We start from the raw sequence: 27,728 nt of genomic DNA, 5'->3' as shown, positions 1-27,728 counted from the left end.
AATGCGCATGTGTAAATGTGTGCACATGTGTGTGACTTTTTATGAATATAGTACACACACGGAGGAGCTTGTGCAGCCTGCCAGTCATTATCATGCCGTATTACTCATGTAAAGCGTGATATGCCCCCATGTCACTACTCTCTGGACAAAAATAACTGCAGTGACATCAGTGAGTCAGATGACGTCATTAGTGGGTGACATCACGTGTCTCTAGCATCCTGATCGGAGACATTAGCATTATGTACGAGCATCCAGCTTTCTAATTATAGCAACACAAAGATTGCGCACTGCCTCCACCTCAGCGCTAAGACCCAATCAGCGGTGTATATTTCTATCTTTGTGGGGACAAAGTTTTAGACCTTAAGGCTGGAGACATTGTTGTGACAGAAGTATTTTTTCGTCTGGGTCTCACTTGTTAAAAAGTTTGAATTAAAGTTCACAGGTGTGAGGTAACTCATTAGACTTTGAAAATGTTCAAAGAGCCTCCTTTTCTTCTGCTGTACTACATATCAGAGGAAATAGTACCTTTTATTTCATGACATTTATCTAAACTCTCCTCATTTGTTTCTTTGAGGATCAAAATGTTTGCCTGAAAAATAAATAGGGACATCTTGTGAATGTAAATGAAAATAAAAAATATGGCCCATGTTATTCAGCTGCAACAGTATACATAATTATTCAATAATGTAATGGGCAAGTTGAGTTCTCTATATGATAGTTTTTCTTGATAAACATTTTTAGCTCTGGAGTTTTACTTAATATTGGGATTTGCATATATTTCCTTGATGATTTCTTGGGTTTTTGCTCTTGGTTTATACTGGTTCTAGACCAAGTCAGGGAGTGCTCACAAGTCAACATCAACTGAGTAAAGTCAACTGGGCTATGTGGGTTTGTATTACTGAGCAATTTTAGCTGTGTGGAGACAAGCACATGCTCTTCCTGGAGGAAAAGCATGTGTCAGTCTTTCACCACCAGCACGACTTTAAAGTAAGCTGAATTGCAACACAATGTGCTCAGGCAAGGTTTTCGTGACAACTCTTTTATTTAAAGGTTTCCCGTAGTTTTTTTTTTTTTTTTTTTACCATAAAAATGAAAGGTTTCTCATCCTTATGCACTGTGGATTTTTTGTTGCTCTCCTCCCACTAACTGTCACTTAGTGGAAAGGTGTAAAACTGTCAGTGTGAACACGTATGACTTTATCCAGATGCGGTGTTAAGAATGTTACATCTTTCTGTGTGAATGTGCAAAAACATAGCAACATCTTTCCTTTAGTCATCTTAGATTCCACAGAATTCTATTAACTATTAAGTAAATGGTAAAAATTTACATTAGGGAAGTAACTGGAAAGGTTCTCACAAATGTAGAAGTATGTGTGTGTGTGTGTGTGTGTGTTACTGTGTTTTTCAAGCCAGTTAGGGACAGTGCTGAGTTGTTGTTAGCCACATCTAATCCGATTCACTGGCTCCATGCATGACACAATGCACATAGACACCACACACTCACTCACACACTGGTGCACACACAATGCGTTATACGCTTCACACCCTTTCACTTCTCACCATTTCTAAGTCTGCAAACATACAGGCACTATAGTAGCCTATTTGAAGTTGTATGGTAAAGAATAAAGTAGATAGATAGATAGATAGATAGATAGATAGATAGATAGATAGATAGATAGATAGATAGATAGATAGATAGATGACTATATATAATGTATATATAAAGATTATTTTAACCTTTTCTTTTCTAACATTTCGGCATGATGAGAGTATAGTCTTTGTTTTGTACAAATTTAGGGAGAAAAAAGAAAAGGAGAACCTTGTGCAACCTTGTGAGCTCAAAGTCTTGGGCTCTCACATAACTGTCACCGAGGTCTCAGACCTTAAGTAGCTTGTAGGCTAAGGACTATGGCTTTTTCACAGTCATTTTTAGGCAAGACCAGGTGATGATCTAAATCCTTAAACAATGTCCCAACAATCAGCACAAAATGGACATCACTTCAAATTTCAGCATTAGACGTTTTTGAATATACGATGCCTGGCGCATTTTTGAAGCAGTCGGGACATTTAAAACTCTGAGACTTAAGTGAGTTCAGGTAATTTGGGAAAGAACGATACAGAATTTGTAAAGAATATCACTTCAGCTGTTAAACACGAAGGTGAATCAATCACGTGTTTGTTTTGACTTGCAGCAAGAGGCTTGGGGGGCATTTGGCTGGTCGAGGGAAGGTTCAGTAGAAACACAAATTCTAGAAACATACATCACATCATGTACAGAAAGAAAAAGCTGAAGATAGAAAAAAAGGATGACCTCTACCACAGGATGATGATCCTAAACACAGCTCTTCTTAAAGAAAAATCTTAAAGCTACACCTACAGTTCCTTGACCTAAATATCTGTGTACTGACCACAAAGGAGCTGCGCAGGCAAAACAACGCATGAATTTCACAGAAGAATGCACAATGAATGGGAAATTTCCACATCAAGACTCACAATGCTCGTTGCAGTCAATAAAAAGCATTTGCAAGCCATGACCCTTGCCAAAGTGTATGTTCTTTAGAAATGATGGAAGCCTTAACTTTTGACTCTTTCAATATTGTGTTTTGTGAAAATGTTAACGATAAAATATTTAAGATATTATCTAAAACTTTTTGCCTCCTACTTGCTTACCAGCTAGTCACAGCAACAGAAATTTGCCAAAAAACGATTGCATCCCACTACACCTCTTTTCCTTTTATTTGAACCACCAATACACAAGTTAAACTTGCTCTTTAAAAAAACACAGCTAGCTATCTCTTCAGCCACAAAACCAGAACTCAATCTCTCTCTTATCACGTTTATGACCAGAAAGCTGTGGGTGCAGGCAAAAATTGTTGTTAGTCAAAGTGTAATCTTAAATATCCTTGTTTGAGGGTAAAGTGACCGAGGAATAATACATCCACCCAAAGACAAACAGTTACTTAAATCCATGATATGACAAATATAATTGCAGGTGTCACAGACGGCAAGAGCTCAGGTGCAATAATAGAATAGCAAGCAGTAAACAAAGATATGGTGGACAGTAGGCAATTCAAACACTATTTTATGAAGTACATCACAGCCTCAGCGCACTGAGGTGAATGTTACGTCCTTCCATAATTGTTTTCTGGAGAGCTTGTGACTTAGTTTCGGCACCACAATGTGATCTTTATCTCATCCATGAAGCTTGTAAAATGAAGTGTTCTTCTCCCTAATTTTCTCCGGGGCTCCATTTGAAGACTGAGTGTACTGCAATCCTGTCATGGTGCCAAAATGATGGATATAATTCAAAATTACATAGGTGCACCAGCAAGGTAAATCACAAGCTCCATCCTCTATATTATGCTGTAGTGAAGGTTGGGGGTGGTGACTCTGTTGTCTCTCTCTGTGGCTGTAGCTCATAGTACGACTGCTGCAGGATGAAGGCTGACTGCTTGCTCTTACATAACCACATGTGCAAATTCACCCAGCGAGAGGGGAGATAGAGCATGGAGGGGAAGGCAGCGTGAGACAGCTCAGAGATCAAGAGACTGAGGGAGAGAGACTGAAAAGGCCCTTGGGGGGAAAAAGGGAGAGACAGAGAAATAAAGAGAGTGAGTGTGTAAAGAATTCAAAATGAATGACAGTTTACATTCTATATATCATATTGATCTCCTTCTGTTTTTCTTGTCCCAGTTTGTCTAAATGGTGGCATTGTTCGTGACATTTCTATTTCCTCAGGAAATGTGATCCACATTTAAAGTTGTGGATTTTTTTTTCTCAATGAAGTTTCGTATCTGCTGCACTTAACGGTGTCTGTTCATGTTGGCTCTGAAGTGATTAAAAATGTGAATCTATTCCAGTAACACAAACCCTAAATTGCTGCATTGTTTTGTGGACGCATGCCAGTCAGTAATGTTGTGGCCGAAAAATTAGAGCACTTCCTCAATTGGCCACTCGGTGCTGGCTTTGAAAAAGAGAGTCAAGGATAAACTGCTTGGATGGTGATTTATTTCAAACGTATTTATATATATTTTTTTATGACTCATCTGTTTTGGTTCCAGCTTAAAGTTATGCATTATGACTTGGAGGGAAGTTGTACTTAAATATATCTTAATATTTTACCGTTCTTTTACTTAAAGCGGCACTATGCAACTATTTCATGGTCATAAAATTGCTTGGCAATCATCAGATAGCTTGGCTGACCCGTTCTGATGAAAACGGTGACATTTCCATCTCCATCTGGTGGCCCTAGCCCGAAACAACGCTTGCAACTTTGCCTGTGGCGCCGCGTGCTTTGTTTACCTCTGGAAGTCTCGCGACACACGAGAGCCGAGAACTACTGCTTCACAGCAGGTCTAAAGGGCTCTGAGCCGAGCCAGGGAGCCTGATAAGACACACCTCTCTCCATTAGCTGTCGACGGCTAAATTGAATGTGGTTAGCTTCTAGAGTAGTAATATATAATATGGCTAGACTGTCGCCTTATTTTCTACGGAGCTCCCCCTACAGCTTTGGGGTGTGTATTGCATGGTAAACAAACCCCGTATTACTGAAAGTTGCATAGTGCCGCTTTAAATATGTTCATTTGAAATACTTTACTGCTGTAAAAAGAATGGTTTCAACTGTGATTGAAGTTTGAATTGCCCAAAAATGTTGAGATGGTTCCTTACTGCATCCACTCATGTCAGGATACATGCAGATAAGTTAATAAACTGTGGCAACTGAATTTGAGAATTTTATCTCTGGCAATACCAACTGACTTTGCATTTTTTGTAATAGTCACTCTTTACTCGACCAAGTATAAACCAGGTGGTCTAGCTAGTATTAACTTAATGAAGCTTAAGCTTTCGGAACCCAAGATATTGCGTGTTTTGTCTCATTAACTTAATTTGTAAAGAGACATCCATTCTTGTATTTCAGGCCGACAACAGATTAAAAAAAAAGGAAAAAAGTTGGCATGAAGGCAATCAGGGCTTGTAATTAAGTAAAAAAAAAAATCATTTTAAACAGGTGACTGACTCAGAAAGGAGACTGTAATCTTGACTTTGCATAAAAGCAGTATCAACGAAAGTCTGAAATGCTGAGCATAAGATCTCTAGTTTCTCAGAAAATGTGCGAGAAGTTCCTCAAATAAAGATAAGGAGGGATTTACGCATTGCTCTTTACAGTGCACAAAATCATTGAACCATTCAATGAATCTTCAAGAATCCCGGTGTGTAAAGAGCAAGCGTGCAAGCCTCACCAATGCACTCTCTCAGTTCCTCAGACGGCACCGCATCAACACCATCTGTCATCCATCAGTAGCTGATATAACCACATGGGCAAGAGATTACTGTGGGAAACCTTTGTCAAGCACTACAATACAGAGTTAGATTCACAAATGCCATTTCAAACTTTAGTATACTATTATATATAATATGCAGAAAAGTGCAATGAGATTCTAGAGCAACATATGCTTAATTCAAGATGACATGTTTTCAGGCAACGTTTGTGCATTTTTCAATGAGACCATACAAAACCACATTCTGCACACATTACAGGTACAGGTACTGGACTGGCTTGCCTGCTATCCTGACCTGGTCCAAGTAGAGCTTATGTGGAGATTTTTGGACATAAATTTTGACAATGACAACCCTATACTGTTGAATCTTGAGATGGTACAAAATAACACCTGAAACACCTCATTGGTGTCTTCAATGTCAGAACATCTTTTGCGTGGTGTCGTGATAAGGAATTGCATCATTGCAAAGGGGTAAAAATTAAAGGCTCGCAACATAAGAGTGGACGTAAAGTCATATGAAAAAGAAAAAGGCACCTTCTTTTGTTATAAGGTTTTGCATGTGAGGACATCATTTAAAATATCCAGTCTTTACCAGGTCTTCAAATTAGGTAAAATCTCGCACAAACTGCCTGTGATAGTTTTTTTTCTGGTTATGTATGGGCACCTATTAGTGTGGACAATGTGTCACTGTTTCACTGAATTTCCCTGGCTGTCTATATTACAGTAATATCTGAAATTCAAGATGTCAGTTGGCCTGGGAATGGTAGCGATAACATTTGTGGCTGTTTGAAAAGCAGTGGTCACATGTCTTAACTATCGTATAACAAGACAGCCAGCCAGGTTAGATGGGCTGCTTAGTGGCCAGTCGCATGAGTCTATGACAGCACTGAGAATCTTCCAGGAAAGAATGTGTACCAGATTGTCAGTATGAGGCAGAATGATAGGTAGACAAAAAAAGACTTTATAAAGTAATATTTTATCATCTCCATCTCTCAGAGTATGGCATTATCCACACTTTAAACATTTGCTGCTGTAATTTAGCAGACACTGTTACTCACAGTGACTTGCAGTAAATGCAACATGAAAATGACTGATTGCAATATCACTGAATATTTCAGGGAACCACAAGTAAAGTGGACAGGAGTCAGTATGTTAGTGCAGTCATAATAATCATTTAATAATGCAATCTATAAAAGCAGAAGTTTGTGCAAGATGAACACAATCATGTAGAATGAAAGATTTGACATTGCATTGTTGCTTATAGACATTGAAAACATACACTGTTGAGTTCAATCTTATTTCTCTATTCATCCATTCATTTTAGCTGGTTTTGCGTCCCAGTATATGTGTCTGGTTTAATTGTCGCCTACCTTTTATTTTGTCTGTAATTAAATTAAAACGATATATCGATTTATTTCAATTTTATTGTTTCAATTTGTAGTTTTTCTGTTTACTTTATCTATGATATAGCTTGCAAATTGAATATTTATAATTTAAATTCTATTAATATACATTTAATTATATTCAATTTCAATGTTTCAGTACTACCGTTCTACAAAATTTATGATGGCTCTTTAGTCCCTTATGTTGATGTTTTTTTGTTTTTTTTTGCTTGTCTTTTTAATTCGGAACACAGTCCGTGAGTGCTTTAGGCTTGGAGGTGGGTTGGAGCTGGGGTAGGGTTGGATAGGCTTCAAGGGTGGGAAGCTTTCAATGCTTGTTTTTATTGATTATACAGAATTTCACATTACGTGTGGTGGTTAGTACTTCCATTTCACAGCAGGGTTACTGGTTTGAATCACTGCTTGGGCCTTTCTGGGTGGAGTCTGCATGTTCTCCCTGTGCAACTCCAGTTCCACAGTTACTTTAGTAGCCCTCTGAAGGAATGTGTTGGGGAGGCCACCACTTGGCTACTCCCCTGATCTTTGATATATCCCACTCCTCTTAGCACGTTAATCATATTTAGTTTAATTAGGATCATAATATATTCAGTATGATCAGCATCATATTCAGTAGTCTAATCTTAAGGCAAACTAAGTGACTTTTTTTCAGTTATGCATTCACACTTGGTCATGAACAGCATTCTTAAATACAGTGGCAAGTTGTAGAACAAATAGTGAACCAGAAATAGTTTATGATTCACACCAATCAAGTTAATTCTAATGCTTCCCAGGAATCCTGGCCTGAAGACATCCACATGTCAATATTGATTTATCGTCGGTGAGCTATCCCCTAGCAACAGGGAGTCTAATATCTTTAGACTTACACATTTTGTATACCACCAGAATAGGTAAATCATGTATGTGGCATTCTCTAAGGCCGCACAGCAGACAAAGAGAGGGATATTTACCTCCTATTTGCAACATCTGGTAAACATCCAGGCATAAAGACTTTTACATACGCCAACAAAAACCTACAACCAGGCCAATCACACAAACAAATGTGGAACAGCGATGTTTGTTCTCATCTCTGAAACGTACTAGTGTCACAATCTGCGGTTTGAAATCATGCAATTCCAATATGAAGAAAATGAGAAAAGAAAAACTGACACTGGCTAAACATCCACTGATTATACTAAAACTCTCTAATACTATGTACTACTCACTTTGTGTATCTAATGATACCAGTATAAATGAAGGTTTACAGGCAATGAACACGGTTAAAAAAAAAAAGAAAAGCTACTTCTATCTTTCATTTGAAAATGAATGCTTTAGTGGCCACGAGGGTATAAAAAGGATACTGGAGCACATCTCAGTTGATGTCTTATCTCTGTCACGCATTTTATCTGAAGGGATACATTTTTGGCAACCATCTCCACAGAACAAATGGCTGCAAAAGCACCATGCTGAGGGACTGCAGTAATATACTTAAGGACATTTAGAGAATCCTCTCAACGTAGAAACACTAGCTGTCCTAAAAATAACAGTTGTGTTTTGTGTATCCTTCCTCTGAATAAAGTACCTTCAAACTTTTACAAACTTTCTACATTTATATTTTTGCATGGACCTGACAACAAATTCAGCCTCTCCCGTTCCCCATCATCTCCAGCTTCACCCTGCAGCCTCCATCCACCAGCTGTCAGACGGGCGTGAAGGCCTCACTGGAGGTGGACGGACAGATGGGTGGAAGGCAAGAGGGAGGAGGCGAGGAATGCATGGAAGGAAGGAGAAGAGGGAGAGGTGTGACCCACTTTGTGGAGCCTGGAGTATTTATAGAAGAAAGTGTCCTAATTGGTGAGCCGCTGGGAGAGCGACAGCCCTGCACTGGTACTCTACTCCTTGTCCTTCACCTCCTCAACCTAATCATCTCCCAGTCTTGCTTTTCTCCGTTACCCCCTCCTCCCTTTCTTTTTGAAAACTTCATCACTCTTTCTCGGGCCATTCCTGGGTGCTCCTCTTCCACATCAGTGACCTCTTCTTAAACCTGCCACTTCCACATGTTACCCCTCCCTCCTCTTTTCAGTCTCTCCGCTCTGACTTTACCTTGTCCTCTCTAGTTTCTCCTCCTCATCATCCTCATCAGCCTTTTGCCACTCCCTATCTTTGTCCTCTCTCATCCTCTTGACCTCTTTCCTTCACTTTCCTTTTGTCCTCACTGGTGAGTCTGCTTTTGCTTAGTCCTTTTTATATGTAACTATGGGATGCTTGATGAAATGTTGAGACTTTTTCTTACAAATGTTTTCCCAGTTTTTCTGGATTGGAGGATGGCATCTTTAGACTATTTGGAAACGTTAGGGGTTCCTTAACATATTAATTGTGCTTGTTTGCGCTTGTTGTGTTTGTTGCTTATCTCCTCCAGGTACCTTGACTTATCTTCTCACAAACTTTGCTCGAAAGACCACAGAAAATATCACTCTTTTGACAACAAAGCAAATCTGAAGTAATTGTAAGGGTGAAAACAATACAGGGGAATATGGATGAAAGAAAGGAGGAACTCACGTAGGAAGTACTCTGAAGCGTCCGCCTCATAGTCAGCATCCTCGGGGAAGTGATCTATTTGCTTACACATGCCTTTAAAAGAACCTGTGTGAGAGAGAAAGAAAGTAAGAAAGAAAGAAAGAAAGAAAGAGTTATGAAGATATTGTAATACAAACAGAAGAAACTCCACATGAACGATAAATTTGTGAAATCTGATATGACTTTGCTGTCTAAAATGTCTGCACAACGCTTTAACTATTATAGAAATTAACCAGCCACTTATTAAAGAAACAAGATAGCCACAGAAGGACAACAGTAAAAGGAATCAGAGAAGAAGGTGAGAAAAATGAAAGAAAAAAAACAGAAAAATCGAGAAACTAAAACTGACAAAAAATTCTGAGAAATTGGAGGACGGAAAAGAAAATGTCAAATTTAAGGCGAAGGAGTTGAGTAAAAGCAGGGCGGTTTGTCAGGACAGAAAATGAAAGAAGAGAAGAGAAGATGGGAAGTGTTTAAGTGCTTAAAAAATGCAGGTGGGTGTGTGAGGGGTAATTGCGGGAAAAGAGTGAGCCACATGCAAATAAAAGAGGAGAAGAAAGGAGGGATTGCTGATAGTGTTGCTCATTAAGATGGATTGTGCTTGTGTGTGTGTTTTTATATGCGTGTGTATAGCTTGGTTCAGCTTCTGTGGTAATTGTATGCCCTCCCATACCACTGCAATTAAGTGGGCCCTTGTTAATTGGCAATTGAAGGACGAAAGACGAGTACCCGGCAGTGAAATGGGCATCAGTTACACAAATACACGCACACACACAGTGTGCCTCACACTAACAGCCATACGGACACACGAGCATTCACACTTGAGCATTAGACAGCTTGTCAAGAGCCTCACTGTTGTGAAAGCCTTTTACAGCTAAACTTTCAAATATTTTAGCATGTTTATCATGACTACAGGGAAAATGAAAATGAAAGTGCCCAATAAAAACAACATGGCAGTGCAATAGTACGCGTTCATTCATTCATTTGTCTTAAAGTACTGGTGAAATAAAGACAGATAATGCCTTATTTAGAGGCTGTATTGTCAATGCCCCGTTCACTCCCGTTATATGGATATACGTGATCCAGTGATCTAAATAGCGTCCAAAGGACGCCGACTTTCACCAAACTGTTATCGGTGAGTAGATGAATGCATTTTATGCCTGAAATAAGGTCCAGGTTTAAAAAAAAACGAACTTCCCCTTTAAGGAAGAATTTTTTTTACCAAGAAGAAACAGAAAAGCTTTCAGCATTCCACAAAATGCTGTCATTATTTCATCATTTCTGGGTGAAATGTGAGTTGTGCGTTGAAATTCCCTTCAGTTCCTGAGAGGACCCTGAGTGACAAGACTACATGAGCTAGAAGAAATAGCTTCACTTTCGTCCCACTTCGTGACTGTGCTTTTGCAAATGTGAGTGGCAATACAAAATTAAATATATCTGAATCATGCCATGTATATTCAGGGGGGTGATAGACATAGAAATACTGTGTCGATGAGTAAAGCACTTGTAGGTGATGTGATTTGGCCTCTAGTGGACATAAAGGAAGTTCCCGAAATGATATCTATATGTGGCGAAGGAGCTATGAAGATATACTTTAAAAGAAATCAAATGACATCATCTATCATATAATCAGTTGCAAGTTGCAGATCTCTTGGGACTGAATGTTTCAATAGAAAAAGGGGAATCCTTTTTATCCCCCACCAAATTGTTCACTTACACTGCAGCATTATTCTACTCTTAGATGTTTTGTTAAAACAAAGTAAACATATCTATGCATATTGTAAATTATATTATTGATTTTTAGCGTGATTGTTCATTTTGCATTTTTGAAAATGATCTTGTTACTAATTATTACAATTTGATGTGTGACTCTCTTCTCAGATTTTCTTTCTGATGTAAATGGAGACATGTACAATTAAAAGTGCAATACACAGATCTGGCAAATATGACAAACCTGATAGTAGGAAGATATGATCATTGTAGATAAAAGAACATCATAGTTGTTATCTGACATGTTTATTTCGACTAGGAAGAATCAGACAACTGATTTTTACAATGTGAATCAAGTACATTTAAGAAATGTTCGAATTCTTTAAATGTATTTTATTGACTTGTATATGATATCTGAAAGTTTATTTTCTATTTGTAAGAATGTTCTGAGCTTGTCTGAAATTGATATTCTGGTGAGTGAATCTATATTTTGATAATGTGAAATGCTTTTCTGTATATCTTCTGTATATATTCTTTTATGTATTTTAATGCTTCTTCCACTCCCTGCTGCAATGCTATTATTTTATGTAAAGCACTTTGAATTGTTTGTACATGAAATGTGCTATATAAATAAATTTGATTTGATTTGATTTGATATCAATAATTTAAAATAAAATATAATTGTGTATGTCAATGATCATTAATAATGTTAACTGGACGTGCGGCCTATCAGTAGACAGAAATACCAGTACACATTTAGATTTTTGCAAACTACATTCAGCAAATGTGTTAAATGTGGGAACCCAATACACATAGCTGGTAAAAGTGGCATGACTTTGTTTTGACAGGGAAGAATTCATTCATAAATAATTCAAATTCAAATTCAAATTCAAAAATACTTTATTTATCCCAGAGGGAAATTAAATGTTGATGTAGCTCAATTAAATCAAAGAGTTATTATAGATGCTGATGGCTGTGGGCAGGAAAGATTTCCTGTAGCGGTCCGTTTTGCATCCAAACTGAAGAAGCCTTTGACTGAAGAGACTCTGTTTTCTGATAACAGTCTCATGGAGAGGATGTTCAGGGTTGTCCATAATTCTCTTGATTTTATGCAAAATCCTTCTTTGCATAATTGTCTCCAGAGGTTCCACAGTCGTCCCCAGAACAGAACCAGCCTTCTTTATCAGGTTGTTGAGTCTTTTTAGGTCCCTGGTTCTGATGCTGCTGCCCCAACAGATGACGCAAGAGGAAATGACGCTCTCAACAACAGACTTGTAGAAGATCTGCAACATCTTGTTGCAAACCTTGAAGGACCTTAGCTTCCTCAAGAAGTACAGTCTGCTCTGTCCTTTCTTGTAGATGGCTTCACTGTTTTGTCTCCAGTCCAGTTTGTTGTCCACATGAACACCAAGGTATTTATATTCCTCAACCACCTCCACTTCTTCTCCCATGATGGAAACAGGGTTTGATCTGACCCTGTTTCTCCTGAAATCTACAATCATCTCCTTTGTTTTGTTAACATTCAAGATGAGATGATTGTTCCCACACCATGCCACAAAGCAGTCCACCAGCTCTCTGTACTCAGCTTCTTGTCCATCTCTGATACACCCGACAACTGCAGAGTCATCTGAATATTTCTGTAGATGACAGGAGTCTGACTTGTACTGGAAGTCTGAAGTGTACAGAGTGAAAAGGAATGGTGAGAGTACAGTCCCCTGTGGTGCTCCTGTGCTGCCGATCACCTGGTTAGACACACAATTCTTCAGTCTGACAAACTGTGGTCTGTTTGTCAGGTAGTCATTAATCCAGGTGATTGTTGAGGCCTCCACCTGAGTCTTCTGGAGTTTCAGACGAAGCAGATCAGGCTGGATTGTGTTAAATGCACTGGAGAAATCAAAGAACATGATCCTCACAGTGCTGCCTGCTTTATCCAGATGACAGTGGGTTTGTTGAAGCAGGTGTATGATAGCGTCTTCAACTCCAACTCCATGGCGATAAGCAAACTGCAGGGGGTCCTGATATGTGCTGGTTTGCTTACACAGGTGGGTCAACAGGAGTCTCTCCAGGACCTTCATGATGTGGGATGTCAGGGCAACAGGTCTGTAATCATTGATGTCTGAGGGGTGAGTTTTCTTTGGTACCGGAACCAGACAGGATGTCTTCCACAACAGTGGTACCTTCTCTTGGGTCAAGCTAAGGTTGAAAAGGTGTTGCAGAATCCCACAGAGCTGCTCTGCACAGGCCTTCAGGACTCGGGGGCTGACACCATCTGGACCTGCAGCCTTGTTCCGGTTCAGTCTCTCCAACTGCCTCTTCACCTGACTTCTAGAAACAGAAAAGTGGGAGGGGGAGGCAAAGGGGACAGCAGCATCTCCTGATTGGGTTGAAGACAAACTAGTGGAAGCAGAAGAATCCATGACTGAGGTGGAGGTGGAGATGTTACAGGAAAGCTGTGGGTCAGAGGAGGGTGGGATGTCTCTTTGGCTGGGAACAGGAGGGGAGGATGGTGAGCTTGTTCCTGAACTGAACCTGTTGAAGAATGTGTTCAGCTCATTTGCTCTGTCCAGACTCCCATCCATCTGATCCTCCCTCTGCTTGAGGCCTGTGATCTTCTTCATTCCTGACCACACATCTCTGATATCATTCCTCTGCAGTTTACTCTCAAGCTTCTTTCTATACACCTCCTTGCTCTCTCTGATCTTGACTTTGAGCTGCTTCTGTAAACTCCTCAGTAACTCCCTGTCTCGCTCCCTAAAGGCTCTTTTTTTCTTGTTCAATAGTTCCTTTAGCTCACTGGTGATCCAGGGTTTGTTATTAGGGAAGCATCTCACTGTTCTGGTGGGGATGGTGTTGTCCACACAGAAGTTTATATAGTCAGTCACACACTCAGTCATGGCATTAATGTCCTCTCCATGTGGCTTACAAAGAGAAATCCAATCGGTTGCATCAAAACAACCCTGTAAGGCTTCTTCAGCTTCCTCTGACCACTTTCTAACAGTCCTTTTTGTGACAGGTAGTCTCTGGACAAGGGGTTTATATGCTGAACAGAGAAAAACAAGGTTGTGATCTGATTTTCCCAGGGGAGGTCTTGATTTGGAAATGTATGAATCCTTGACATTTGTGTAAAACAAATCCAATGTCTTGTTTTCTCTGGTAGAGCAGCTGACAAACTGTTGAAAAGTTGGCAGTGTAGCAGAGAGTGAGGCATGATTAAAATCACCAGATATTGCCACAAAAGAATTGGGGTGTTGCGTCTGTATCTTAGCAACAACGGAACTGATGACATCACATGCAGTGTCGGCAACAGCTGATGGTGGAATGTAAACAGCCACCAAAACAACACTGGTGAACTCTCTTGGCAAATAATATGGACGGAAACTTACTGCCAATAGTTCAATGTCAGGACTGCAGAGACGACTCTTCACAGTAACATGTCCTGGATGACACCATCTGTTGTTGACAAGCACTGCCAATCCACCCCCTTTCCTTTTCCTGCTACTCTTTATATCTCGATCTGCTCGTACAGTCAGGAAGCCCGGCAGAGAGACGCTGGAGTCGGGTATATGATCCTGTAGCCATGTCTCAGTAAAACACATAATGCTACATTCCCGATATTCTTGCTGAGTCCTTATCAAGGCTAAAAGTTCATCCAACTTGTTAGCTAACGATCTTACATTTCCCATGATGCAGGATGGCAGAGATGGTTTGAACTTCTTCTTTCTTTCTCTCCTCTTTGCTCCTGCTCTGCATCCACGACGCCTCCTTTTCAATTGCAGTGGGATTTCTGGCTTCAGTTGTCGAATTATTTCTGCTTTTCCAATGTTATTCAGCTGCTCCCTGTTGTAAACCACCTTGTTGCTATGGTGATGCATCATGACAAAAGAGTAAAATATACAAAAGTATTGGGAAATATCAATCCAGCTGCACAGCATCCAAGGCAGGAAGGAACAGTTGTCCAAAAAATGCAATTTCTTCCAAGAAATAACAGGAATGAAATTTAGAGAAAAAGAAAAATCTCAATGTGAGGTACAGAGCTACTCCAACATGCTGCCACCCTCAGCAGCGCATTCTAGAACAGAAATGGCAGATGATATCCAGTCTAGGTATCAGCTGTTAAAATAACTTGCCTTAGCAGGGAGGAGAGCATGAGGGATGGTAAATTAAGCCTTGAAGAGGAAAGGTAAAGACAAAGAGTGACAAAGAACTGAGGGGGAGGAGAAACAAGAAAGGACTGTGTAAGGTCAGAGAGAATAACAGGTGGAAGTGGAAGGATGAGGAGGAAGAGGGAAAAGTTTCAGAGAGAGTGTTGAAGTTTCACAGGAGACATGTTCTCTGACTGGAAGGAGGACAGATTTTTGTGATGGAGAGCTCACCACACATGAGATTTCAAAACATTGTTCAATTTTTCATCTCTGAAAGGCATTCTTGCCTGATGACAAGGCCTCTCGCCTTAATGTCTCATCATGTCACAGGAGTCTCAGATTATTGCCACAGACAATGCATATATTTTTGATTGATAGATGAGAGCCGGTGGAAAGCAGATGAGACGAGAATGAAAAAAAAAAATGAAAAAAAAAAACTGTTGAAATATGCCTAAAAAATCCCCGCATGAAAAGTTGCAAAGTTGAAGAGTGAATGCTGCAGTCTACATATTAGCTTTTTACTGGTAAAAAAAACCCATTAAACTGTTGACTCCTTATAAGGGCCAACATTTTCATTAGTTGTTGCCCTGTCTGCAGATCCAAATTTCCAGATTGACTTTTTACTGTATGTGTGATCCATCTCTGTTCGTTTTACTCATTCATCAACTCTGCGCATCTAGACCAGCGCAGTTACTATAGTTACACAGCTGATTTAAGAAATAACAAAATGAAAATAAGACATGCCCACATATTGATTCGTTGTGGAATATACTCCACATTTTGCTGGTTATGTTGATGTTCATTCAAGTTTTTTTTATGTTTTTGTTTGAATGTGCCCAATATTTTAGCTGTCATCTTCAGGGTTTTAAATAGCAGAAGACCCTGAGCACAGTGCAGAGGCATTTTCACACAGTGGACAAAAATTGTGAAACGTAATGTTTTCCTGTGGCTGTTGTTTTGTAGAGGTCACCAATCACAAGGCTCGATTCCCCGGTGGAAATGTGTACTTTTTAATAATTAAACCTAATCTTGTATTTTTCATGCCTAACCCTAACCAAACCACAACTGACAGCTACGCTGAAAAGTGAAAAGTCAGATGGGGCTCACGCTGGGTTATCTGGTGTGACGGTACACAGTGTAAAACCGCCTTCCAACCCCTCCAACCTCTGTGAAAGTATTTATGAGCACTCTATAGTTGTGCAATATGTTACATTTCACGCAGAAAAATATATAGAAATGTAACATATTTAGTGCATTGAAAATGTAGCAATGTTTATATGACTTGATCATATGTGACAGCTTCATGTAAGGCAAAACGTAGGCATGTTATGATTTTTGAAAGAAGACTTAGGCATGCAAAGATTTTACAGCCCAGAAAGTGTAGCCATTGTACAATTTTTAAGTCTTATTGTGTAACTGCTTTTGCAGTGTGGAGCAACATAGTTAATGCATATTCTGAAGTGAAACTATGTTGCTGAGAAATATATTGCCGTTATCTCTGTTCATACTGCAAGAGGACTGAGAGGCTGTTGCTGCTGACGATATTCTAAAATGATTTTAAAGATTTTAAAACGCTAATTCTCGAGAATTAGCAAGTGCATTGCTATTTCAAAGGCTATACTCGTGCCATTACCGCCCTAATATTATCATTACATCAGCAGTATAAAATGTAAAACATTCCTATATGCTGGTTGCTAGGTGATGTACAAAGTAGAAGATCAGTAAAAACACTGTTCTGTCGGTCCTATCACTCCCACAACCGTAATTGCATTGCTGTTTGTGTCAATGTTTGGTTTTCAACTACAGTTTCTTGCTATGAGTGCTCGTGTCTTCATGTGATTATCCATCAATATGTCAAGTGCATCAGTTCACATACGCACTGCAATGTAGGAGCTCCATGATATTATTCCCTGCTCTGTCTGTCTCTCCCGTTCACACGCTCCCTCTCTTGCTCCAACACATGCCCACCCACGCTGCACCACAAGCACATGCAATCTGGAATTGCATTTTGCCTTCCTTCTCTTCTTCTATCTCTCTCACACACAACCCCCTCGCTGTGTCTTTCACCCGCTCTCCTATCTGTCTCTCACATGCATACATGTACCTGGTCCCTGAAGACCAGATTCCCATTTGAACTGAGCTGGCAGCTAAGCCCTCCACTCTTGCTCTGCTCCTCTTTCAGTTTACACATTCTGCAATTCATTTCAACAGCATACTTTACCATCTTGAGAGGGAAGAAGTCAGTGCTGCATATACCTTAACAGATTTTTTGGGTTAGGTACACAATGTACAGTCATGTGAAGAAGAAAGTAAACCCTCTGACATTTCAAAATGGCATGCACCTAGACAAGATTAAGAATTATATGGGGCTTCACAGGTCTCAAAATTAGGTAAATGGTACCTCAGATAAGCAACACATGACATATTACACCATGTTAATTATTAATTTAGAACAAAAAACAACACTGAAGTGCAGAAGCAGTGTGTGAGAAATGATGTAAACCCCATGATTCAACAGCTTGTAGAACCACCTGTAGCAGCATTACCTTAAAGTAATCATTGTCTGTAGCAGTCTCTCACATGTTTGTTGAGGTATTTTGGCCACTTTTCTTTGCAACACGGCTTCAGTTAATTGAGGTGTGCAGCGTCTGTTTCTCCTTAGTTCTCTTAACACCCCACAACAAGCATTTCATTCAGGTTGAGGTCCAGACTTTAACTGGGTCTTTGCATCACCTTGACTCCTTTCTTTTTTTTGTCATTCTATTGTCAAACGTGTTTGGGATCATTGTCATGTATGACTCAAGTTCAGCCAAGCTTTAGCTGTCGGACAGATGGCCTCATATTTGTCTCCAAACTATTTTGTTAGACAGAAAAGTTCATGATTATCTCAGTGACTGCACGTATCCTGGTCCTGTGGCTGCAAACAAGCCCAAATCATCACACCTCCACCACCGTACTTGACTGTTGGTATGAGGTGTTTGTGCTGATATGCTGTGTTTGGTTTTTACCAAACGTGCTGCTGTGCATCATGGCCAAACATCTTCGCTTTGGTCTCGTCTAACCAAAGGACATTGTTCAATTGTTCAAATTCCCTCCTGCAAACCTAAACTGTGCTGCCATGTTTCTTTTTAAAGAGAAGAGACTTTATACTGCAACAAAAGCCATACTTGTTCAGTATTTTTCTAATTTTACTGGACTGAACTTCAACATTCAACATGCTGAGGCTGAGAGACTATCTGAGATGTAGCAAATGTTTTTCCTTTTATTTATAATTTTCTCTGGGCATTACTTGATCTGACGTTGGTAGGATCAGGGCATGATTAGTCATGATATTGTACAGGTGTGTCTGTAAAACAAAACCATGACTGCGAATAAAAGTAAAGCCCACTATGGAGCTCCCCCTACAGGCTTGGAGGTAATGTACGGTTACACTGTCGTAAATACAACACCCTTTCGCTTTCACGTTTCACGTTTGTTGACGAACCGGCGAGGAGTCAGAAGGTGCAAGCTATGTCGACCGAGAAGGTAAGAGTAATCAAATATACCTGGGAGCGTGAGAGGGGTCTATTTGTTTTTGCGGTAGGTGTGCCAGAAAGCAAGTCGAAGTACTTCCGCTCAGCTCCCGGGCCGATCCAGCAAAGTTACATAGCGCAGTTTTTCCAACTCAGACCCCCGAAGGGCATAGGAGACAGGCCAATCGTAATATTAAAACTCATTCTAGCCGCACAATTTTTTTCAAGCTGTTATTTTAAGGTAGAAATGTTACATAGTATTGCTTTAATTCAAATTCTTGACAAACTGTATGTCAGTACAACTGTTATCAGTGTCATCACATGAATGTGAAATTTCTTCTGTAAGCATTAACAGTAGCTTGTTTTCTAGCTGCAGTGACAACTGTTCTTTAGCTAAGAAAAAAGCCCTTCTGTGCTTGCTGTAAAGTCTCATCTGCTCTCTCCTCTTTCTCCCACCTCTTGACACTATTTTCATAATGAAGTGTCGCTCTTCCAAATTGCTTCTCTTGAATTATACATTCTGCTTAAACACGAAACAGATACTATTATTCTGAGACCAACCTGCACCTCAGGGGTCAAGGCAGTTCTGTCACCCACTTATGCTCACAGCAAGAGGGACCACTGTGTCTCTTAACGCATCATTTCTACCAATAAAAAGAGACCCTGGTGACCTCTCCCTGCTGTCACAAGCCAATCGGAATCATGCTTATCGACTGACTTTATGAGGATAAGTAAATGTAGTGTGATGAAACACTTGCAGACAACCTTTTATGAAGTATTAACATCTTAACCCTCTCATTGAGGAGCAGAAAAAAATGTATGTGCATGTGTAAGAATGAGGGATGTGAATTATAAATGACCTTCTCTGAACCAGCACTGTGTGTTATGCAAATACCCTGCAAAGTGACTTTATTTCTTATGTTAATTATGGCTCAGTCTTTCTGTGCACGAAGGTGCCATTAAAGTAATCCCTCAGCTGCAAAGGTGGATGAACATCCGAGACCTCAAAGGAGACGTTCTGCAAAGTAAAGGTAGCCATCAGCTTAGTTCAGCGCATTACAAGTGTGATGCACAGAAAATGTTGCTTTCTTTTCTTCAGCCAAGATCCCCTTTCCCTCTTCTTTCGTGCTTTTGTAAACATTTTTTTCAGTTCAGTAAGTCCCAAAGCCATACTAAGCATCTGTATATATACAGACACACACATATATATTCTAACTGTTATGTTTTGTTTAGATTTTAGTCCATTTGGATTAGTCAAACTGGTCAATTGAATGATCTGTCCATTGTATTGAAGGGGTAGTTGCTCAGCTGAAAAAGACGGGTTTCAATCATAGTTGCATTTATGAGCACCATTCAAATTTTTGATGAATTAAAAGCAAAATGTGCTGGCAATTTTTGGGTCGCTTATTAAGCCTCTATAAATCAGTATATTAAACCTTTTTTGTACAATGCCAAATGTTTTTTTTCTTCAAACTTTAACTTCATTTGTTGTACATGAAAGTAGGTAATGGATTTATTAAATATGAAGAAACAATTTACGTTTTAGATTTACTGATTTCAAGGCATCCGTTAAAGCTTATACATAATTCGAGACAAATTAAATGTGAAAGGTTAATTGTTTCCATCTGGCAGTGCATGTTTTTCTCTTTTTGTGATTGTTTTAGTATTAATCTTGTCTTATTGTATATTAATTTGCTCTTATTGACATGACTATACATTAAAAATGCCAATAAGAATCACATAAAATCATTTGAAAATGAATACAGTAAATTTAGCATTAGAATGAACTTCTCACCCTTTTCAGAAATAAAACTTTGATGTAGAAGAATGGAGGCGACAGAAAAAGCACACACTTCATTAAACAGCTTCATTTTGAGCTACATTTCATTTTAATCTTTGAACCCGGACAACCCAATTCATTTCCACACAATTTCAGAACACGTTCGACAATAGAGGGACCTATTAAAGATAATTGTAATAAATGTAGAATTAGATTCTCACCCTATTTGCTCCAACTAATTTAGAGTAAGCAATTACTTTTCCTATCAGCAGGCCTGCATATGTGTGTGCGACACATAAATTAGCTTCATGTGTAGTTGTGGCAGAGAGAGCGAGAGAGACAGACTTTCTGGGGTTTGTTGCTGAAAAAAGGCTCCAACCTGTTTTTGATTTCTGTGAGACAGGGAAGTGGAGCAGTGTATTCTGATGTGACATAAAAGAGAGAGTAGAAAATGGCTGGTTAATTGTGACTTGGCAGAGAATGGTTGGTGGAGTGGAGGACACTATAGTGGGAGGGTGGTCATAGACCGCACAACTGAAGATGTTAAAAAATCTCCATGGGTTTTGTTAACTGTTTGTTTTATGAAAATTTTTATTAAGAGGCGAAGAGTCCTGCCACACCCTGCCCGCTGGCAACATATAAGCATGCCTGCATCACACAGCACAGTATATACAGTACACCAGCCATCTTAGTCATCAGCATTAGAAGAGTTAGAGCAACAGACATCACAAGTGAATCTTTCCGACTTTAGCTTGACACGAACATCTCTCGAACAAAGACAAATTCACATAACTTACAAGAGCTAAAAAAAAACAAAAAACAGCAGATGTAGTTCAGAAGCTCAAAGTAGGCCTTGTGCTGTGTCTGTGCCACCAGTGTGTAACATGCACTATCAGAACAAGAGTGTTACAACTGGGTGAGTGCAAATGGAGGCTGCAGATTTTCACTGTCCACAGGTATATGTTTTAAAACTTTCAGCTGTAAAAGGATCTTCAGGAAGATGACGAGTGGGTGTTGAGATCGACAGACGGCCTGTGGTACGGTCACATTAGGTAAATCCTTGCAGAACAGATAGGGATGGAAACCTGGTTTTGTCAAACTGTTTGTACCATCCATCCATCCATCCATTATCTTCCGCTGGTCCGGGGATCGGGTCGCGGGGGCAGCAGCTTGAGCAAAGAGACCCAGACGTCCCTGTCCCCGGCCACTTCCTCCAGCTCTTCTGGGGGGACCCCGAGGCGTTCCCAGGCCAGCCGAGAAACATAGTCTCTCCAACGTGTCCTGGGTCTTCCCCGGGGCCTCCTCCCAGTGGGACGGGCCCGGAACACCTCACCGGGGAGGCGTCCAGGAGGCATTCTCACCAGATGCCGGAGCCACCTCATCTGACTCCTCTCGATGCGGAGGAGCAGCGGTTCTACTCCGAGCCCCTCCCGGATGACCGAGCTTCTCACCCTATCTCTAAGGGAGAGCCCAGACACCCTGCGGAGGAAACTCATTTCGGCCGCTTGTATTCGCGATCTCGTTCTTTCGGTCACTACCCACAGCTCGTGACCATAGGTGAGGGTAGGAACATAGATTGACCGGTAAATCGAGAGCTTCGCCTTCTGGCTCAGCTCCTTCTTCACCACGACGGGCCGGTGCAGAGCCCGCATCACTGCAGACGCCGCACCAATCCGTCTGTCAATCTCCTGCTCCATTCGTCCCTCACTCGTGAACAAGACCCCGAGATACTTGAACTCCTCCACTTGGGGAAGGATCTCATTCCCGACCCGGAGAGAGCATTCCACCCTTTTCCGGCCGAAGACCATGGTCTCAGATTTGGAGGTGCTGATGGTCATCCCAGCCGCTTCACACTCGGCTGCGAACCGCTCCAGTGAGAGCTGAAGGTCACGGCCTGACGACGCCAACAGAACCAAATCGTCCGCAAAAAGCAGAGACCCGATTCTGAGGTCGCCAAACCGGACCCCCTCGACGCCCTGGCTGCGCCTAGAAATTCTGTCCATAAAAATTATGAACAGAATCGGTGACAAAGGGCAGCCCTGACGGAGTCCAACCCTCACAGGAAACATGTCCGACTTACTGCCAGCAATGCGGACCAAACTCTGACACCGGTCATACAGGGACCGAACAGCCCATATCAAGGAGTCCGGCACTCCATACTCCCGGAGCACCCCCCACAAGAGTCCCCGAGGGACACGGTCGAACGCCTTCTCCAAGTCCACAAAACACATGTAGACCGGTTGGGCGAACTCCCATGCTCCCTCCAGGATCCTGCGGAGGGTATAGAGCTGGTCCACTGTTCCACGGCCAGGACGAAAACCACACTGCACCTCCTGAATCCGAGATTCGACTATCCGGCGGATCCTCCTCTCCAGTACCCCCGAAAAGACCTTACCAGGGAGGCTGAGGAGTGTGATCCCCCTATACACACCCTCCGGTCCCCTTTTTTAAAGAGGGGGACCACCACCCCGATCTGCCAGTCCAGAGGCACTGCCCCCGATGTCCACGCGATGCTGCAGAGGCGTGTCAACCAAGACAGCCCCACAACATCCAGAGCCTTGAGGAACTCAGGACGGACCTCATCCACCCCCGGGGTGTTTGTACGGTGATTATTAATCATTCAAGAGGTAAGTAATCTTAATTTAAGGGAATGTGTTTCCGCAATGCATCCCTGTCATTTCAAACCAATACAAAGTCTTTGGAGTTGCAGTTTACACTTTAGCATAGCTAATCAATGTGAGATTACCATAGATGGAGGAACACTACAAAGCTTTTTTTCAAATTTCTTCTTGAATGTTCAGGTATGGGATTGAAGAAACATGTTTAGGGTTACAAATTGATAAATGCATCTGAAGGAAAAATGTTACCGCCTCACAAGTTCTTGGGTCTTTGATTTCGACACTCTATTTATTACATGTTTTTGAGACTGCCATGACAGGGTCATGAAAGAGGATGTTTATATTGAGTTGGATTTCACTGCAATCTGGGAATACATCATTATAACGTCTCAGTTGCAAAAATTTACAAGAAAATAAGAGTATAATAGAAAATAGGGGCAGCATGAAGGGACATATACATACCAACAGCAGGTATAAGCTTTCAGATTGGTTAAAAAAAAGTTGAACTGAACTATTTCACAGTTACATTTAACGATAAAAAAAATCTGACTTTAATTTGGAGTACTGTGAAACACCTGCAAACCACCACACTGTCCCCCTTTTCAGTAATCCCTCAGCGCTCTCTGTGGTCCCGTCATTGCTCTATCCTAGTTTTGTTTTGTAAAACTTTCTGCAATGTTTTCCTCTCCCTCCAGCCCTGATAAATCACTCTGGCACAGAGAAAAAGACAGCGAAGAAGGGAGTGACAGAACCTAATAAAAAGAGTAAGAGAGGAAAGAGAAAGAGGAAGATAAGGAGAGAGGAGTGACAGAAATGAAATAAATGTGAGAGACTCTCAGAGCTGATAGCGTCCATGCAAAGCTCGTTGATGAATCAGATGTTTGGTCCTGTATAAAATGGAACCCGGCTGCAGTATCTGGAACAGCTACCTGATCTAATTCTGCAGTTCTAAATAACATCTTCCCAGAATCCTGTCTTATGACATGTTGGGCAACAAAGTGTCACTACCATGTGAACCTAAATCATTTGTCTCATAAGTTAGACAGGAAACAAACATTTAATCTAAAAATTTATAATGAGATGGAAACATCTCATTCTGTATCTGCTTGGTTTAGCACAACATCAGTGCAAATGAGTGAGATATTGAAGCCAAGATACTATATAAGTCAGCTAAGTCATCTGGAAACATCTGGATGATTTCCAACAAGTCGCAGTATTTTAAGTTGAAGTTCTTTGGATTTGACAGGTGTATAAAGGGCATTCCCACATCAACTAGAAGTGTTATGATAAAACACAGATATGATAATGTTATGGCTGCTTTGTTATGATGTACAGATATTGTACAGTTGCACTGTGGTCTCAGTTTTGGCCTCTCTTCCCAGTGAAACGTACTCGGTTGCTGACCCCTGCTCTACAGGATGGATGGATGTTTTTTTTTTTTTGTGAACTGTGCTCAAATGGTATTTGGATTGTTGGAAGGACTGCAGAGACATAAGAGTAAATTCAGCACCAATATCTCAACTTTAATTCAAGAATAACTTAGCTGAAGCCCTTATTGGACAGATGAGCATGGATATGTCGGGAATCAAACATGAAAATTCTCCCCAGCAGTTTAACTCAGTCCATGTATGCCAAAAGCCTCCGAAGACTGAATCAGATGTTTGGTCCTGTATAAAATGGAACCCGGCTGCAGTATGTGGAACAGCTACCTGATCTAATTCTGCAGTTCTAAATAACATCTTCATCTCTGTTATGACATGTTGGGCAACAAAGTGTCACTACCATGTGAACCTAAATCATTTGTCTCATAAGTTAAGACTCAAATGGTATTTGGACTGGAGAGACATAAGATAAAGCCTGCATAAGATAAAGATAATGTATCTGCTTGGTTTAGCACAACATCAGTGCCAATAAGTGAAATATTGAAGCCAAGATACTATGTAAGTCAGCTAAATCATCTGGAGACATCTGAATGATTTCCAACATGTTGTAGAATTTTTAATCAAAAAAAAAAAAAAGTTGAAGTTCTTTGGATTTGACAGGTGGACTGACTGGGTCATATATCAAAAACAGAGATGAATGATATTTTGTCACCATGTAGACCATTGCTTTACGTTTGGGTTTTTACATACTGACGTATGAACAGTGCAAGTAAATATGTAGACATGAGTGTCTGTCTTTGTGTTAGCTCTGTGATCGAATGGCAACCTGTCTGTCCATGGTGCACCTGCCTCTGATGTCAGCTGTGATGGGATCCCTGCAACCCTCTGCAGTAGGGGTCGGCAACCTTTGGCACTCGTGGCACCCCATTGCATAAACATTGGCATGCTGGCACCTCTCAGTGTTATGACAATCGTTGTTTTTATGTGTGGCCTGATTTCTTAGGTTTGAGTGACAGACCACAATCCCTGCAGCGCTGTAGCCGACCACATTCCCAGAGACCCGCGCATTACAGATGTCAACAATGGCAACACCGGCTGCTAAAAAGGCCAAAACTAGGGCATTCCAGTCGTCATGGAAACACGAGTTTGGATTTTCTTAAGACCGTGCTGTGTGCACTTTATTTTGTGAGAATGTTGTGTGCCCAACGTCAAGTGTTAAGCGGCATTTTGAGACGAAGCGCGAGAAGACTTTCAAAGACCAAGCAGACAAAGCAGAGTCAATTAAACGTGCTGTAACCAGATATGATAACCAAGCTAGCTAGTTTTTACTGCAGTTAAAAATCACGGGACAGAAGCAAGCTATCACATTGTGCATTGCATTGCAAAGCATGGGAAGCCGTTTCATTTTTTATTTATTAAGGAGGCTTTGCTCAGATACGATCAAGTCACGAATAAAGGACATTCCCACATCAGCTAGAAGTGTTGTGATAAAAGATATGATAATGTTATGGCTGCTTTGTTATGATGTACAGATATTGTACAGTTGCACTGTGGTCTCAGTTTTGGCCTCTCTTCCCAGTGAAACATTCTCTGTCACAAAGGTTGCTGACCCCTGCTCTACAGGATGGATGGATGATTTTTTTTGTGAACTGTGCTCAAATGGTATTTGGATTGTTGGAAGGACTGGAGAGACATAAGATAAAGCCTGCATGTGAGTAAATTCAGCACCTTTATCTCAATTTTAATTCAAGAATAACTTAGCTGAAGCCCTTATTGAACAGATGAGCATGGATATGTCGGGAATCAAACATCAAATTTCTACTCAGCAGTTTAACTCAGCCCATGTATGCCAAAAGCCTCCGAAGACTGCCAGTGTAGGACAGGCATTAGGCAAAGGTGCAGAGTTTATCTACATTTCTGATTCGATCCTGGAGTCAAAACTCATTTATTTCGAGTAATTTATTTCAAATCAAAACATTTATTGATTTTGTTCACAAGTTACAAGTATGGTAACACTACCTGCAGATATAATGAAGCTGCAAAATGTACAGATTTAGTTTTCTGACCAGTGCATAACATTAAGTTCTGCCCATCTCCCTCAGAGAGTTAAATATATTTTTAACAGGACATGATTTTAATTTTATATCTATAAATATATTGATTAACCAAGACACCCCAGAAGTAAACCAAATCCGAGAATTTCACTACTCAGGTAATGAAAATTATGACACTTTTGCTTTTTACTGACAAAATCCAATATAATCTCTTAATGTGAACAATAGAAAATCAAATAACCACATGAATGAGACATATTCTGTCCCATGTGATTACACTCAATCTTAACAATATTTTTGGACACTTACTGCATTAATTAAACGTTCTGGGTCGTTCTGATATCTTTGCGTCATAATTATCAAGGCAGGATTATCAGCAGTTATAGCTGAATTTTCCAGTGTTTAAAATGTTATTTATATATGTATATATATATATATATATATATATATATATATATATCTCCTCACATATCCGTAAATGCTCTGTTGCTTAAAAAGCCCATGCAAATTAAATGCAGTAGCCTATCAATCTAATAAATGATTTAAGCATGAGTCTTATTCTCAGCTTGCTGAGTGAATCATAGCTGCTATAATGCAATTAAAAACGTGAATATTCTCTGTCGATTATACACCACAAAGACTTAGACAGTGAAAGGGTTTTTTATTTTTGACCTGAATATTGTTCGACAGATTACAAAGCTGCAAGGGAGGCTGGTCATGGTCATGATTGTGATTTTAGTATGCTGTGTTGAGTGTGGTTGTGTGTTGTGTTGCACTACTGTTGTATTTTGTATTCTGATTTGTGATCAGTGATTTGTGTATTCTGTGTCTGTCTGTTGCACTGACTGTATAAGCTACTGGATCCTTAAATTTCCCTCGGGATTAATAAAGTATCCATCCATGATTTCACATATTATACCGTATTAAGATAAATTCACGCTCCAATGGAAAACACAAGTGTAAATGGGTCAGAATGAGCCATTAGCTCATGAAGGTTGACTGACTGGACCATGAGACTAGGCAAGATAGTGGGGGACTGACCAATAAAAAGCGAGCTCTCTCCCTCTCCTTTTTCCCCATCACGTCTCTCATGCTCTGTCTTTCTACCCCATCCAGCTTTCTGTCTTTCTTCCACCTCGCCCCACCACCCTCCTATACCCCCCGGTGTGTCTGTGATGGCTGTTGCATAACATTACCAAAGAAACAGCACACTAGTGAGCATCATCAGTGAGGGTTGGGGGAGTGAGGAGGGGGGGCGCTGAGCAGGGAGCACTGACCCAATATCTAATGAAAGAG

At 40.5% G+C, this 27,728-nt stretch overlaps 1 protein-coding gene across 1 annotated transcript in view; it reads right to left on the bottom strand.

Annotated features, from left to right (window-relative positions):
* cacng2b (calcium channel, voltage-dependent, gamma subunit 2b) overlaps nucleotides 1–27,728 on the bottom strand; it is a 69,463-nt gene that overhangs the window by 15,978 nt on the left and 25,757 nt on the right. Inside the window, exon 2 of the mRNA XM_075463973.1 lies at nucleotides 9,217–9,300. Within this exon, the coding sequence (XP_075320088.1) occupies nucleotides 9,217–9,300 (84 nt within the window). The remainder of the gene's footprint in view (nucleotides 1–9,216; nucleotides 9,301–27,728) is intronic.

This window comes from Odontesthes bonariensis, chromosome 4 (genome assembly GCF_027942865.1).
Source record: "Odontesthes bonariensis isolate fOdoBon6 chromosome 4, fOdoBon6.hap1, whole genome shotgun sequence".
Lineage (NCBI taxonomy): Eukaryota > Metazoa > Chordata > Actinopteri > Atheriniformes > Atherinopsidae > Odontesthes > Odontesthes bonariensis.
Note: the sequence above shows the minus strand (reverse complement) of the source record. Positions and strands in the feature narration are given on the sequence as shown.